The sequence below is a fragment of the Heterodontus francisci genome, chromosome 29 (assembly GCF_036365525.1).
Source record: "Heterodontus francisci isolate sHetFra1 chromosome 29, sHetFra1.hap1, whole genome shotgun sequence".
Lineage (NCBI taxonomy): Eukaryota > Metazoa > Chordata > Chondrichthyes > Heterodontiformes > Heterodontidae > Heterodontus > Heterodontus francisci.
This window is the reverse complement of record NC_090399.1, coordinates 5346041-5361684: the sequence shown is the minus strand read 5'-3', so window position 1 is coordinate 5361684 and position 15644 is coordinate 5346041. Positions and strand designations below refer to the sequence as shown.

Genomic DNA, 15644 nt, shown 5'->3' with positions numbered 1-15644 from the left:
AAAAGTTCCTGCAGTCACTGTTTTGAAGAGCAGCAGGGGAGCTCTCCCTGATGTCCTCACCAATATTTATCTTTCAACCAACATCACTGAAATACACTGTCTGGTCATTATCACATTTGTGGGAGCTTGCTGTGCGGACATCACAACAGTAAATATAATTTAAAGGTACTTCATTGGCTGCAAAGTGCTTTGGGATGTCCTGATGTCGTGAAAGACGCTATAAAAATGTAAGCATTTCTGTATCGAGTGGCTTTTGAAATGGGTTTTGCACATCACTGGACTAGAGAGTTAACATTGAATTTTTACAGCACAGAAACAGGACATTCACCCTAACTAGCCTATGTCAGTCCTTATGCTCCACACAAGCCTCCTCCCACCTGACTTCATCTCACCCAATCAGAACTTCCTGCTGCTCCTGATGTGTCCTGGTTAATATTTATCCCTTAACCAATACCACCAGAACAAAGCATTTGGTCCTCCTCCCACCGCTGGTCATGGGAGCTTGCTGTGCGCAAGGTGGTTGCCACGCTTGCCTACATAAAAAGAGTGATGACACTTCAGAAGCACTTTTGACTGTGAAGTGTTTTGTGATGCCCTGAGGATGTTAAAGGTGCTATATAAATTCAATATATTTCCAAACAAATTAACAGCTGGGGTAAATGAGCTCAGTGGTTTGTGGTGGGTTATCGGTTGCTCACTTTAATCAAAGGAAAGACAAACGTTGCTGTCTTTTTACTGAATTACTCTTTGATTTCCTTTGGCATCACACATGGTTAACAGTACGGAAACAGGCCAGACGGCCCAAGTGGTGCATGCCTATCTTTACAGCGCACATAGAATCACAGAATTGTTACAGTGCAGGAGGAGGCCATTTGGCCCATCGTGTCCGCACCGGCTCGCCGAAAGAGCAATTTACTCAGTTTCATTCCCCTGCCTTCTCCCCGTAACGCTGCACATTCTTCCTTTTCAGATAACAGTCTAATCCCCTTTTTAATGCGAAATTAAACCTGCCTCCACCACACTCACAGAGCAGTCCAGACCTTAACCACTCAATGTGTGAATAAGTTTTTCTTTGTGTCACTTTTGTTTGTCTTACCAAATACTTTAAATCTGTACCCACTCATTGTCAATCCTTTCACAAGTCGGAACAGTTTCTCTCTACCTACTCTGTCCAGATCCCTCACGATTTTGAATACCTCTATCAAATCACCTCTCAGCTTCTCTTCTCCAAAGAAAACTGCCCTAACTTCTCCAATCTATCTTCATAACTGAAGTTCCTCATCCCTGGAACCATTCTCGTGAATCTTTTCTGTACTCTCTCCAATGCCCTCACATCTTTCCTCAAGTGCAGTGCCCAGAACTGGAAGCAATACTCCAACTGAGGCCGAACTAGTGTCTTATACAAGTTCAACATAACTTCCTTGCTCTTGTACTCTATGCCCTTATTAATAAAGCCCAATATACTGTATACTTTATTAACCACTCTCGCAACCTGCCCGCCACTTTCAGTGACTTATGCACAGATACACCTAAGCCCCTCTGCTCCTGCACCCTCTTTAGAATTGTACCTTTCATTTTATATTGTCTTTCTATGTTCTCACTACCAAAATGAAGCACTTCACATTTCTCTGCATTAAACTTCATCTGCCGCCTGTCCGTCCATTCCACCAACTTGTCCATGTCTTTCTGAAGTTCTACACTATCATCTGTAAACTTTGAAATTGTGTCTTGGACACCAAGTCTAGGTCATTAATATATATCAGAAAAAGCAAGGGTCCCAACACTGATCCCTGAGGAACTCCACTACAAACCATCCTCAAGCCCAGAAAACATCAATTAACCAATACTCTTTGTTTCCTGTCACTCATCCAATTCCATATCCATGTTGTTCTGACCCAGTGCTCCAGTCAGAGTCCCCAATCAAAATATACAATTCTGATTGTGGTGGGAGAAACACACTTAATTCAATCCCGTCCCTCCACAGATCACCGAATGTTTCATTTTAAGCTTTCCAAATTGAAGAAAGACCCAGCCAAATTGTACTATTAACCCCCAAATGAGGCTGACCAAATCAGATGTCTTTAAATCAATTAACTGTTTAATTAGAAAAACTAAATTCTTAAACACTATGAAGATATAAACATTTAAAATGGAAAAAAAATTAGTCATTGAAAATTTACAGTCCAATGTTGCTTGAAGTCCTCACAGCCGTCAGATGGGGGGGGGGAAAAAGGATTCTTCAACAGAACAGTCCATAGTCTAATTCCAGTAGTAAATGATGCTTTCCTTCTTCAGCAATGGATTTCAACAATTAACTTGCAAACACTTTCAATAGAACCAATCTGACTTTAGAGTTTTTGAGGGATAAAAGATTGTCACAGTATAACTTCCCTCCTTTCAGTTTAAATTATCGGAGATCTCCGTTTTGGCTTGACCTTTCTCGAATTTTGAGAGAGAATAATTAAACAGACTAAGTTCTCTTCCTTCACTTTAAATGGCTGAGAGCTCTTCTTTCAAGTGCTAACACCCTGTGTTCTGTTAGAACAGACTGTCTTCAACTAAGAAGCCAGTTCAAAATTGAATTGTAACAAGTTTATCGCTTGATGCTCAGTCCAAGTGGGCGTATCCAAGGTAACAAGAATGCACCCTTTGAATTGCAGTCTCCAAATGGCTGGATCCAACGGCAACCAAAGATGTACTTTCTCCAACTCCTGAGGCTTGCTGGTTCTTAAAGCAGTACTGATCCTTTGCCAGCCTTAAAGGCACACCACATATTCGCAGAAAAAAAAAAACTGCAGGATCATAACAATGTTGCGACTGTCCCTTTTATTCCACGAGCTATAACTTTGCTCACAAGTCTGTTGTGTGGCAAATGCCTTATGAAAGTCCACGTACACCACATCAACAGCATTGCCCTCATCAACCCTCTCTGTTCCCTCCTTAAAATAAACTCCAGCAAGTTAGTTGAACATGATTTTCCCTTAAGAAATCCATGCTGGCTTTCCTGAATTAACCTGCATTTGTCCTTGTGAGTATTAAAGTTGTCCCAAGTTATTTTTTCTGCAAGTTTCCCCACCACCGAATTTAGTTGGGCTTATCTTCACACCCTTTTTTTGAACAAGGGCGTAACGTTTACAATTCTCCAGTCCTCTTGCACCACCCCAGTCTAAGGAAGACTGAAAAATTATGGCTAGTACCTCTGCGATTTCCACCCTCACTTCCCTCAGTATCCTTGGATGCATCTCATCAGATCCTGATGCTTTATCCACTTGAAGTACAGACAGCCTATCTAATACTTCTTTATCAATTATAAACCATACTAGTGTCTGAATTACCTCCTCTTTCACCACTGCCTGGTTTGCATCTTCTTTCTTGGGAAAGACAGATGCAAAGTATTTATTTAATACCTCTGCCTCCATGTGTCAATCCCCTTTCTGGTCCACAATTGGACCCATTCCTCCTTTTACCACCTTGTTACAATTTTTGTCTGTAGAAAACTTCGGGATTTCCTTTAATGCTAGCTGCCAGTTTCTTTTCATGCTCTCTCTTTGCTTCTCATTTGCTTTTTCACTTCCTCTCTGGACCTTCGATATTCAACCTGGTTCTCAATGGTATTTTCAATCTGGCATCTGTCATAAGCACACTTTTTCTCCTTTATCTTAATCTCTACCTGTTTTGTCACCCAGGGAGCTCTGGATTTGTTTGCCCTCCCTTTCTCCTTTGGAGGGAACATACCTTTACGGTGCCCGAATTATCTCTTCTTTGAAGGTAGCCCATTGACGAGCTACCAGTTTTCCTGCCAAATTTTGACTCCAATTTAGTCGTGCCAGCTCCATTCCACCAACTCATCTATGTCTTTTTGAAGTTCTACACTATCCTCTTCACAGTTCACAATGCTTCCAAGTTTCCTATCACCTGCAAACTTGGTACACATACCAAGGTCTAGGTCATTAACATGCATCAGGAAAAGCAAGTGTCCCAACACTGATCCCTGGGGAATTCCACTGCAAACCTTCCTCCAATCCAAAGAAAAATCCATGAACCAGTGCTCTTAGCTTCCTGTCACTCAGCCAATTCCATATCTCATTGAAGTTGGCTTTTCCCCAGTTATTTTTTCTTACCGTGGACTGCTTCTTGTCCTTTTCCACAGTCAGCCTAAACCTGATGACACAATAATTTCTATCCCTTAAATGCTCTCCTATTGATACCTGATCCACTTGGCCCACCTCATTCCCAAGAACCAGGTCCTGCAGTGCCTCCTCTCTCATTGGACTAACATACTGCTATTGAATATTTTCCTGAACACACTCAAGAAACTTTTGCCCCTCATTGCCCTTTACACGACTATTATTCCAATCTGTTTGAATAATTAAAGTCCCCCATTATAACGACCCTATAATTTTTGCACCTCTCTCTAATTTCCTTACAAATTCGCTCCTCCATGCCCTTCCCACTAGCTGGTGGCCCAGAGACAACATCGAGCAATGTAACTGCACCTTTTTTGTTCCTTAGCTCTAGTCAAATCGATTCTGTCCTCGACCCCTCTGGAACATCCTTTTGCTCCAGCACTGCATTGCTCTCCTTAAATCAATACCACCACCCTCCCTCCATCAACCTTTTTCCCTTTCCTTTCTTTCCTGAACACCTTGTATCCAGGAATATTCAACACCCAGTCCTGTCCTTCTTTAAGCCAGGTCTCTGTTACAGTCACATTATATTTCCATATGGCAATCTGAGCCTGTACGTTGACAATCTTATTAACCACACTCCGTGCATTCACATACTTGCACATTAACCCTGGTTTCGACTTTATTACTTTATTACCACCTAATAAATTACTATTCCCTACTCTCGTGCTATCTATCTCCCCCAGTATTCTGTGCACTTTCATATTCCTCTGATACTTGCTCTGGCTCCCACACCCCTGACGTTACCAATTTTGCTCATGTCTGATCTGAGCTCCCTCTCAGGTTCCCACCCACCTGCCAAAGTAGTTTAAATCCTCCCCAACAGCACTAGCAAATCTCCCTGCGAGGATATTCATCCCAGTCCTGCTTAGATACAACCCCTCCATCTTGTACAGGCCCCACCTGCCCCAGAACTGGTCCCAATGCTTCAGATCTGATGCCCTCCCTTCTACACTAGTTCTCCAACCACATGTTCAATCACTCAATTCTCCTATTCCTATGCTCACGCAAATGTAGGACTGTGAGTAATCATGAGATTACTGCTTTTGAGGTCTTGCTTTTGAATTTCCTTCCCAGCTCTCTGAAATCTGCTGTCAGGACCTAAGCCCCTTCCTACCAATGTTATTAGTACCAATGTGGACCACGACCTCTGGCTGTTCACCCTCCCCCAGAAGAATGACCTGGAGCTGTTCAGTCAGATCCTTGACCCTGGCACCAGGGAGGCAACACACCGTCATGGAGTTCCGTCTACAGCCGCAGAAACGCCTGTCTGTTCCCCTATTTAACGAATCCCCTATTGCTACTGCTCTTCCACTCTTCTTCCACCTCTCTTTTGCAGCTGAGTCACATAAGTCTCGTCCCACCCTATCATATGCTTGGATTTATTTCTTCCACGTCTATTTACCTAGTTTCACATGAACTGCATAAATACAATTCCCCACAACAACTGCAACTACACTCTGCACAAAACTACCCCCTTTATAGTGAGAGACCAGAGGGAAACATGGGCACCAAGAACTGTCCCACCTCATGTTTATTTTTATATACTAGCAGGTTTTTTTTTAAAAAGAAAAGAGAATCAGAATCTCATGGTTCAAGTCCCAATCTAGAGGCTCGAGCCCCATAATCTAGGCCAACACTCTCAGTGGCAGTGCTGACAGAGTGCTGCACTGCCAGAGGCGCAGTCTTTTGGATGCAACGTTTCGCCATCTGCCCCCTTCGGTGGATGTAAAATTCAAAAGCACAATTTTGAAGAGGAGTGGGGGAGCTCTCCCCAGTGTCCTGGACAACACTTAGTCCTCAAACAAATTCTCAAAAAGAAAAAAGGCAGCTGATCTGATCATTATCACACTGCTGTTTGTGGGAGTTTACATAACATAAGAACTAGGAGCAGGAATAGGCAATTCAGCCCCTCGAGCCTGCTCCGCCATTTAATATGATCATGATTGATCTCATCTCGGCCTTAACTCCACTTTCCTGCCCTTTCTCCATAACCCTTCAACCCATCACTAATTAAAAATCTGTATCTCCTCTTTCAATTTACTCAATGTCCCGGGATCCACCGCACTCCGGGATAGTGAATTCCACAGATTCACGACCCTTTGAGAGAATTAATTTCTCCTCATCTCTGTTTTAAATCTGCTACCCCTCATCCTAAAACTATGACCTCTCGTTCTAGATTGCCCCACAAGTGGAAACATCCTCTCTCTGTCTACTTTGCCAATCCCCTTAATCATCTTATTTGACCTCAATTAGATCTCCTCTCATTCTTCTAAACACTGGAGAGTAAAGGCCGAAACTGCTCAATCTCTCTTAAGACAAACCCCTCAACCCTGGTATCAATTTAGTAAACCTCCTCTGAACTGCCTCCAATGCAACTACATCCATCCTCAAGTAAGGGGAACAAAACCGTACACAATACACCAGGTGTGGTCTCACTAATGCCTTGTACAGATGCAGCAACACTTCCTTACTTTTATATTCTATTCCTTTAGCAATAAATGCAAAAAATCCATTTGCCTTCCTTATTACATGCTGTACCTGCATGGCTGCCCCGATTCCTATGTTACAACAGTGACCACACTTCAAAAAGTACTTCATTAACCTCTTCACGTCATCCTGAGGTTGTGAAAGGCGTTATATAAATGCAAGTCTTTGTTTCTACAGGATTAATACACACTATTATTGCAGTATGTCCTGCCCTGTGCTAGAAACTGTCAGACACAAATCGTGACAATGTGTAACTGAGATAGTCCTCACAAAGCATCATTTCCTGCCATTGCTGATCCCATCATTTCTGTCCCACACCCCAGCTATCAGCAGATTCATTTCACTACGAGTCTAATTTAAACAAATACACAGCTGACAATAGATGACAGCTCCCCTCACTGAAAATAAACCGAATATCCCGTGCACAGATCGTCTTTAACCCATGACCAAGAATTCCCACCATATTATTGGATAAGAACACAAATAGGAGCCGGAGGAGGCCATTCAGCCCCTCGAGCCTGCTCTGCCATTCAGTAAGATCCTGACTGATCATCTACCTCAATTCCACCTTCCCGCACTATCCTCATATCCCCTCATTCCCACGTTTCCAAAAAAATCAATCGATCACTGACTTAAATAAACTCAACAACTGAGCATCTTGACTCACAGGGCTAGAGAATTCCAAAAGGTCCACAATCCTCTGAAGAAATTTCTCCTCATCTCAGTCCTAAATGCTTGATCCCTTATTTTGAGACTGTTAACCCTTAAGTTCCAGACTCCTCAGCCAGTGGAAACATCCTTTCACCATCTACCCCGTCAAGTCCCTTAAGCATTTTATATGTTTCAACGAGATCACCTCTCATTAAAGCCTGGCTTGGGTATAAAATTAAAACCCGAGCTGGGCCCGACCTGACCACAGCCAATTCGAAACCGACCCGAGCCAGAGTCCTTTCATTTTTATTTTGTGCCCGACCCGCCACAAACTGAATATCCTTCATCCGTTCCGGTAGCAGGCTATTCCTGCAGCTGGAGTTGTGGGGAATCATTGGTAAGCCCGATCCCGTGACTTCCCAGAAGCAGCATCATCCAGTCCAACCTGACCAGAGCCCGATTGTTGGACCAAGAACGTAGACCCGACCCATGTAGTCAGGTCTCGGTCGAGTAGCCAGGCTTCACCTCTCATTCTTCTGAACTTGTGGGAATATAGGCCTAATCTACTCACTTCCACCACATAGAACAATCTCATCTCAGGAATCAATCTAGTGAATCTTCGCTCCTGTCTCTTGAAAGCAAGTATTTCCTTCCTTGGGTAAAGAGAAATTGTAAACAGTATTCCAGATGTGCTCTCACCAAGGCCCTATACAACTGCAGCAAGACTCCTTCATTCATACGCTCCAATCCCCTTGTAATAAAGGTTACCATGTCATTTGCTTTCCTAATTCCTTGCTCTCTCTGCATGCTAACTTTGTGATTTTTGTAGAAACAGGCTTGAAGACCAACATTTCCCAGTCTCACCATTCAAAAAATATTCCGCTTTTTTTACTTTTCCCACCAAAGTGGATAACTTCCCACTTCCTCACATTGCAGTCCATCTACCTTCTTGCCCTCTCGCTTCACCCATGTCCCTTTACAGCCTCTGTGTCCTCCTCACAACCTTCTTTTCTGTCTGATTTTGTATCAGCAGCAAACTTGCATCCATTACTCGATCTCTCATTTAAGTCATTAATATAGATTGCAAATAGCCGAGGCCCAAGCACTGATCCTTGTGGTACCTCATGAGTTACAATCTGTCAACCTGAAAACGACCAGTTTATTCCTACTCACTGTTTTCTGTTAGCCAATCCTCAACTCATGCTAATGTATCACCCCCAATCCCATGAGTCCCAATTTTGTGCAATAATCTTGTGTGGCACCTTATCAAATGCTTTTTAAAAATCCAAATACCCGACACCACTGGTTCCCCCTTATCTACTCCGCTAGTTACAACCTCAAGAAACTAACAGATTTGTCAAACACGATTTCTCTTTCTTATTTTTTTTTATTGGGCGGCACAGTGGCGCAGTGGTTAGCACCGCAGCCTCACAGCTCCAGCGACCCGGGTTCGATTCCGGGTACTGCCTGTGTGGAGTTTGCAAGTTCTCCCTGTGTCTGCGTGGGTTTCCTCCGGGTGCTCCGGTTTCCTCCCACAGCCAAAAGACTTGCAGGTTGATAGGTAAATCGGCCATTACAAATTGCCCCCTAGTATAGGTAGGTGGTAGGAAAATATAGGGACAGGTGGGGATGTGGTAGGAATATGGGATTAGTGTAGGATTAGTGTAAATGGGTGGTTGATGGTCGGCACAGACTCGGTGGGCCGAAGGGCCTGTTTCAGTGCTGTATTGCTAAACTAAACTAAATCTGAGTTGACTTTGCCCATTCATATGATTTTCTAAGTGCTCTGTTACCACATACCGAATAATAGATTCCGGCATTTCCCCCACTCCTGTCCAAGAGTTCCCTGATAATTTACACTAAGTCCATGCTCATTTCCCAGTTAGTTCATGCACATTTTAAAAGCTTTGCTACCAGAATTGCTTTAGTTTCAATTCCAGGAGAGCGGAGACTGGGAGCTGATCTCTGATGATTACACCTCTAAATCCACTCCTTTATCTGGGAAGCAGAGCTGTTTCTCCATTTGTCTTCACACTTCGACATGTTTTTCGACAGTAAATACAAGCTCTCACTATGGCTCCTGTCATTCTCTCCAACACCAGAAAAACACTGAGGTCATCAGTTTGCCACTGGGATAAGGCAAGTGGATTTTGGTAAACATTGGGAGCAGACTTTCTCTCTGAATCTAAACCGAAACAGCTCTGTGACTACAGAAATTGACGTGCATTTATATAGTGCCTCTGACATAGTGAAATGTCCCAAAGCATTTCCCAGGAGTGTTATTATAGAGTTATGGAAGCAGACAGCACAGGAGCAGGCCATTCAGCCTATCGTGTCTGTGCTGGCTTTTTGGCAGAGCTAACCAATTAGTTCCACCCCTCAGAGCCCTGAAAACTTTTCCCCTTCAAATATTTATCCAATTCCTTTTTGAATGTTAATATTGGATCTGTTTTCACCATTCTTTCAGGCAATCTTTTCCAGATCACGACTCACTGTGTAAAATGATGTTTCCTCATGTTGCCTCTTGGTTCTTTTTACAATCACCTTTATGCTCTGTCAAACAAAATTTGACAGAAGTAGATACGGGTACAGGTGACCAAAAGCTTGGTCAAACAGGTCAGATTTAAGGGGCGTCTTGGAGAAGGAGAGTGAGGTAGAGAGGCTGGAGAGGTTTAGGGAGGGAATTCCAGTGCCTCAGACCTAGGCAGCTGAAGAGACAGCTGTGGTTTGTTTATTTACTAATCACATTATATATCGTGCCCACTCCAAATAACTGAGACTTGGCAGGTATGTAATTCCGTGTAGAACCTTCCAATGGATTACACATTAGATCTGCACCATCTGCAGTACATCCTGGACCCACCAGCCAGGACTACAGCTCATTCACTGGTCAGCACACCATGTGTTTGCAAACAAAACTTACATGTGTTTCCCCGATGTGTAATAATCCACTACAAAGTATCGTCCAGGCCGTACCAAACTCCTTACCCCACCCAGTTACACTCAATCTGTGAGCAGTCACCTCACCAGGTGGAACGGTATCTGAAAGTTACATATTCTGAATCTTTCTGCTGCAGGACTGCACAGTTCAGTTTCTCAATGGTTTAGGGACATGTGTAAAATATGAAACTGGACACCCAAAGGCCATATTTCTATTTTTTAAAAAAGCACACTCCATTTTGCTTCAGCATCTTGTGCTACAATAATAAGGATGACATGAAATTTTTAAACAGCAGCCAAGAGAACTTCACAACACAGTCTCAATCTCACCCATTTTTCCAGAAGATGTTTCCAAACTATTCCATGCCGAGAACCCCCTGTGACACACACCCAGGGAACCCCTGTAAACACTGGCAACCACACACTCTCCCTACAGAGACGTATTGTCATAACTGAGACCATAAACAGGGTCAACTAGTCAAAGGAAACAATGGCATCATTGCACAGGTTCCTGCTCAGCAGACAGTAACAGAAATTACACACAGTCGATGCACAAAGATATACAAATAATCAATGAAACAGATTTCAGACACAGCACAACTGGCACCTCACAAACTGCACATCAGGACCCTCCCCAATCCCCAACAACTCACCCTCAACTGCACCCTCACTCCCCCTGAAATCCTCGCCCTCAATCCCACCCCCCCTCGCCCTCAATCCCCCCCCTCCTCCCCCCCTCGCCCTCAATCCCCCCTCCTCCTCCCCCCTCCTCCTCCCCCCCTCGCCCTCAATCCCCCCTCCCCCTCGCCCTCAATCCCCCTCCCCCTCGCCCTCAATCCCCCCTCCCCCTCGCCCTCAATCCCCCTCCCCCTCGCCCTCAATCCCCCTCCCCCTCCCCCTCAATCCCCCCTCCCCCTCAATCCCCCCTCCCCCTCAATCCCCCCCTCCTCGCCCTCAATCCCCCCCTCCTCGCCCTCAATCCCCCCCTCCTCGCCCTCAATCCCCCCCCTCCTCGCCCTCAATCCCCCCCCCTCCTCGCCCTCAATCGCCCCCCCTCCTCCTCGCCCTCAATCGCCCCCCCTCCTCCTCGCCCTCAATCCCCCCTCCTCCTCGCCCTCAATCCCCCCTCCTCCTCGCCCTCAATCCCCCCTCCTCCTCGCCCTCAATCCCCCCTCCTCCTCGCCCTCAATCCCCCCTCCTCCTCGCCCTCAATCCCCCCTCCTCCTCGCCCTCAATCCCCCCTCCTCCTCGCCCTCAATCCCCCCTCCTCCTCGCCCTCAATCCCCCCTCCTCCTCGCCCTCAATCCCCCCTCCTCCTCGCCCTCAATCCCCCCTCCTCCTCGCCCTCAATCCCCCCCCTCCTCGCCCTCAATCCCCCCCCTCCTCGCCCTCAATCCCATCCTCAATCCCACCCCCTCCTCGCCCTCAATCCCACCCCCTCCTCGCCCTCAATCCCACCCTCACTCCCCCCTCCTCACCTCAATCCCCCCCCTCCTCGCCCTCAATCCCCCCCTCCTCGCCCTCAATCCCCCCCTCCTCGCCCTCAATCCCATCCTCAATCCCACCCCCTCCTCGCCCTCAATCCCACCCCCTCCTCGCCCACAATCCCACCCTCAATCCCACCCCCTCCTCGCCCTCAATCCCACCCCCTCCTCGCCCTCAATCCCACCCCCTCCTCGCCCTCAATCCCACCCTCACTCCCCCCTCCTCACCTCAATCCCATCCTCAATCCCCCCTCCTCGCCCTCAATCCCACCCACTCCTCGCCCTCAATCCCACCCACTCCTCGCCCTCAATCCCACCCACTCCTCGCCCTCAATCCCCCCTCCTCTTCCTCCTTACCCCAGGCCTCGCTGCTCAGCAGGTTTTCGGGGAAGAAGCGACTCTCCAGCTCGCTCACCAAATCCGTTGCCATGACGTCCCCGCTTCCACTCAGTGAATAATAACAAGTCTAAAGTTTTAAATAATATAAACCCTGAGCATAAAATCAAGCAGCGGCCGCCCGCGACAACTCGCCAAAACAGGAACCCAGCGCCGCCTCACTCCCACTCGGCCCAAACTCACTGCCCGAGATCCGAGGCCAACTCCCACTGAGGCCTGGGCCCCGCCCCGGAAACCCGCCTCCCTCACTCTGACTGACAGGCTACCTGACCGATCCGCTTTCCCAGAGTAGCCGTCCTCACTCTGATTGACAGTCATTCCGACCAATCAGCCTCCAGAATCCTGTCTCCCACAATCTGATCGAAAAACGTTTGGACCAATCGAATGCCCGATTTCCTCCACAGTCCTTCTGACTGACAGGTGTCAGAACCAGTCAGACTCCAGGCGCTCCGCACCGGAATCCCGCCTCATCCAATCTGTGTGATCGTCGCTCCGGCCAATCCGCGTCCAAGGTAACTGAAACCCGCCTCCCTAACGCTGAGTGACAGTTGCTTTGACCAGTCCGCCTCCAGAGACCCGAATCGCTCAATCTGAGTGACGGGAACTCCGGCCATTCCGCGTCCACAATCCCGCAGCCCATCCTCTGAGTGACATGTGTTATAACCAATCCGCTTGCAGGGAACTTCGGCCTGGACACCCGCCTTTCTTCTATTTGGAAACAGTGTCTTTTCCCCGCTCAGACCGCCCAATGGGCTTGAGAGACAATGAAGGACTTTTATCGAAGTGTGGTCATTGCTGTCAGTTAGCTATTTGTGCACAGCAAGATCCCACAGGCAGTAATATGATAATGGGCAGAATTGCAGGTCCAGAGTTGTGTAGTAGGAACAGGAGAATGTTGCTGGTTTTCCTTGTGGATTCTACATTGGATTAATGGAGGATGCAGTGCATTGGAGTTCAGGCTGTTAAATGGAGTTGAGATACAGATCAGACATGATCTGATCAAGAGATGGAGAAGCCTCGAGGGGCTGAATGGTCCACTCCTCTTCCCAGCTTCCCATGACTTGTTCAGTTTGCTAATTGACAGAGGTGCTGCCCTTCCAGTGAGATGATAAATCAGGGGCAGTCACTCTCACCTCACCACTCGAGTTCGACTCTTTTGTCCAAGGCTTTAATGAGGTCAGTAGCTGAGTGGCCCTGGTGGAACCCAAACTGAGCGTCACTGAGCAGGTTATTGCTAAGCAAGTGCCGCTTGATAGCATTGTTGAAGACTTATGGGGCGTTAATTGGCCGGGTTGCACTCGTCCTGCTTTTTGTGTACAGGACATACCTGGGCAATTTTCCACATTGCCGGGTAGATGCCAGTGTTGTACTGCAATAGCTGAGCTAGGGGTGCGGCAAGTTCTGAAGCACAGGTCTTCCGTACTATTGCCGGAATATTGTCAGGACCCATAGCCTTTGCAGTATCCAGTGCCTTCAGTCATTTCTTGATATCATGTGGAGTGAATCGAATTGGCTGAAGTCTGGCATCTGTGATGCTGGGGACTTCAGGAGGAGGCTAAGATGGATCATCAACTGGGCACTTCTGGCTGAAGATTGTTGCAAATGCTTCAGCCTTATCTTTCGCACTGATGTGCTGGGCTCCCCCATCATTGAGGATGGGGATATTTGTGGATCCACCTCCTCCAGTTAGTTGTTTAATTGTCCACCACTATTCACGGCTGGGTGTGGCAGGACTGCAGAGCTGCGATCTGATCCGTTGGTGATGGGATCGCTTAGCTCTGTCTATTGCATGCTGCTGCCATAAGCTTCCTTTTTTTTCCTGATCCAATCCTCTATATGCCTTGATATCCAGGGTTCCCTGGACTTGTTGGTCCTACCCTTCACCTTCATGGGTACATGTTGACTCTGAACTCTCACTATTTCCTCTTTGAATGACTCCTACTGGTCTGATGTAGACTTTCCTACAAGTAGCTGCTCCGCATCCACTTTGGCCAGATTCTGTTTTATCAAATTGAAATGGGCCTTCCCCCAATTCAGTACCTTTATTTCTGGTCCATCTTTGTCCTTTTCCATAACTACCCTAAATCTTACAGAGTTATGGTCACAATCCCCGAAATGCTCTCCCACTGACATTTCTACCATTTGTCCGGCTTCATTCCCTCGGATTTGGTCCAGTACCGCCCATTCTCTTGTAGGACTTTCGACATGCTGGCTCAAAATGCTCTCCTGTATACATTTTAAGAATTCCTGCCCCTTTAAGCCTTTTGCACTGAGACTATCCCAGTTGATATTGGGGAAGTTGACATTCCCTACTATCATTACCCTATTATTTTTACACCTCTCTGAGATTTGCCTACATATCTGTTCCTCTATCTCTCCCTGACTGTTTGGAGGCCTGTAGTACACTCCCAGCCAAGTGATTACCCCCCTTTTATTCTTAAGTTCTACCCATATGGCATCATTTGAGCAACCTCATTTGAGGAATGGCCATTCTGGACCTGGTATTGGGGAATGAGCCCGGCCAGGTGGTCGAAGGTTCAGTGGGGGAGCATTTCGGGAGCAGTGACCAGAATTCCATAAGTTTTAAGGTACTTGTGAATAAGGATAAGAGTAGTCCTCGGGTGAAGGTGCTAAATTGGGGGAAGGCTAATTATAACAATATTAGGCAGGAACTGAAGAATTTAGATTGGGGGCGGCTGTTTGAGGGTAAATCAACATCTGACATGTGGGAGTCTTTCAAATGTCAGCTGATTAGAATCCAGGACCAGCATGTTCCTGTGAGGAAGAAAGACAAGTTTGGCAAGTTTCGGGAACCTTGAATAACACGGGATATTGTGAGCCGAGTCAAAAAGAAAAAGGAAGCATTTGTAAGGGCTGGAAGGCTAGGAACAGATGAAGTACTTGAGGAATATAAAGAAAGTAGGAAGGAACTTAAGCAAGGAGTTAGGAGGGCTAAAAGAGGTCATGAAATGTCATTGGCAAACAGGATTAAGGAAAATCACAAGGCTTTTTATACATATATAAAGAGCAAGAGGGTAACCAGGGAAAGGGTTGGCCCACTCAAGGACAGAGATGGGAATCTATGTGTGGAGCCAGAGGAAATGGGTGAGGTGCTAAATGAGTACTTTGCATCAGTATTCACCAAGGAGAAGGACTTGGTGGATGATGAGCCGAGGGAAGGGAGTGCAGATAGCCTTTGTTTAAGAAGGGTGGCAAGGATAATTCTGGAAATTATAGGCCGGTGAGCCTTACGTCAGTGGTAGGGAAACTATTAGAGAGGATTATTCGGGACAGGATTTACTCCCATTTGGAAACAAACAAACTTATTAGCGAGAGACAGCATGGTTTTGTGAAGGGGACGTCGTGTCTTACGAATTTGATTGAGTTTTTTGAGGAAGTGACGAAGATGATTGATGAAGGGCAGTGGATGTTATCTATATGGACTTTAGTAAAGCCTTTGACAAGGTCCCTCATGGCAGACTGGTACAAAAGGTGA

At 46.3% G+C, this 15644-nt stretch overlaps 1 protein-coding gene across 1 annotated transcript in view; it reads right to left on the bottom strand.

Moving 5' to 3' along the window:
* The window catches only part of atf6b (activating transcription factor 6 beta), a 122133-nt gene extending 109769 nt beyond the window's left edge, over positions 1–12364 (bottom strand). Inside the window, exon 1 of the mRNA XM_068009381.1 lies at positions 12110–12364. Coding sequence (XP_067865482.1) covers positions 12110–12182 — 73 coding nt within the window. The 5' untranslated portion in view covers positions 12183–12364. The remainder of the gene's footprint in view (positions 1–12109) is intronic.
* Positions 12365–15644: the final 3280 nt, after the last annotated feature.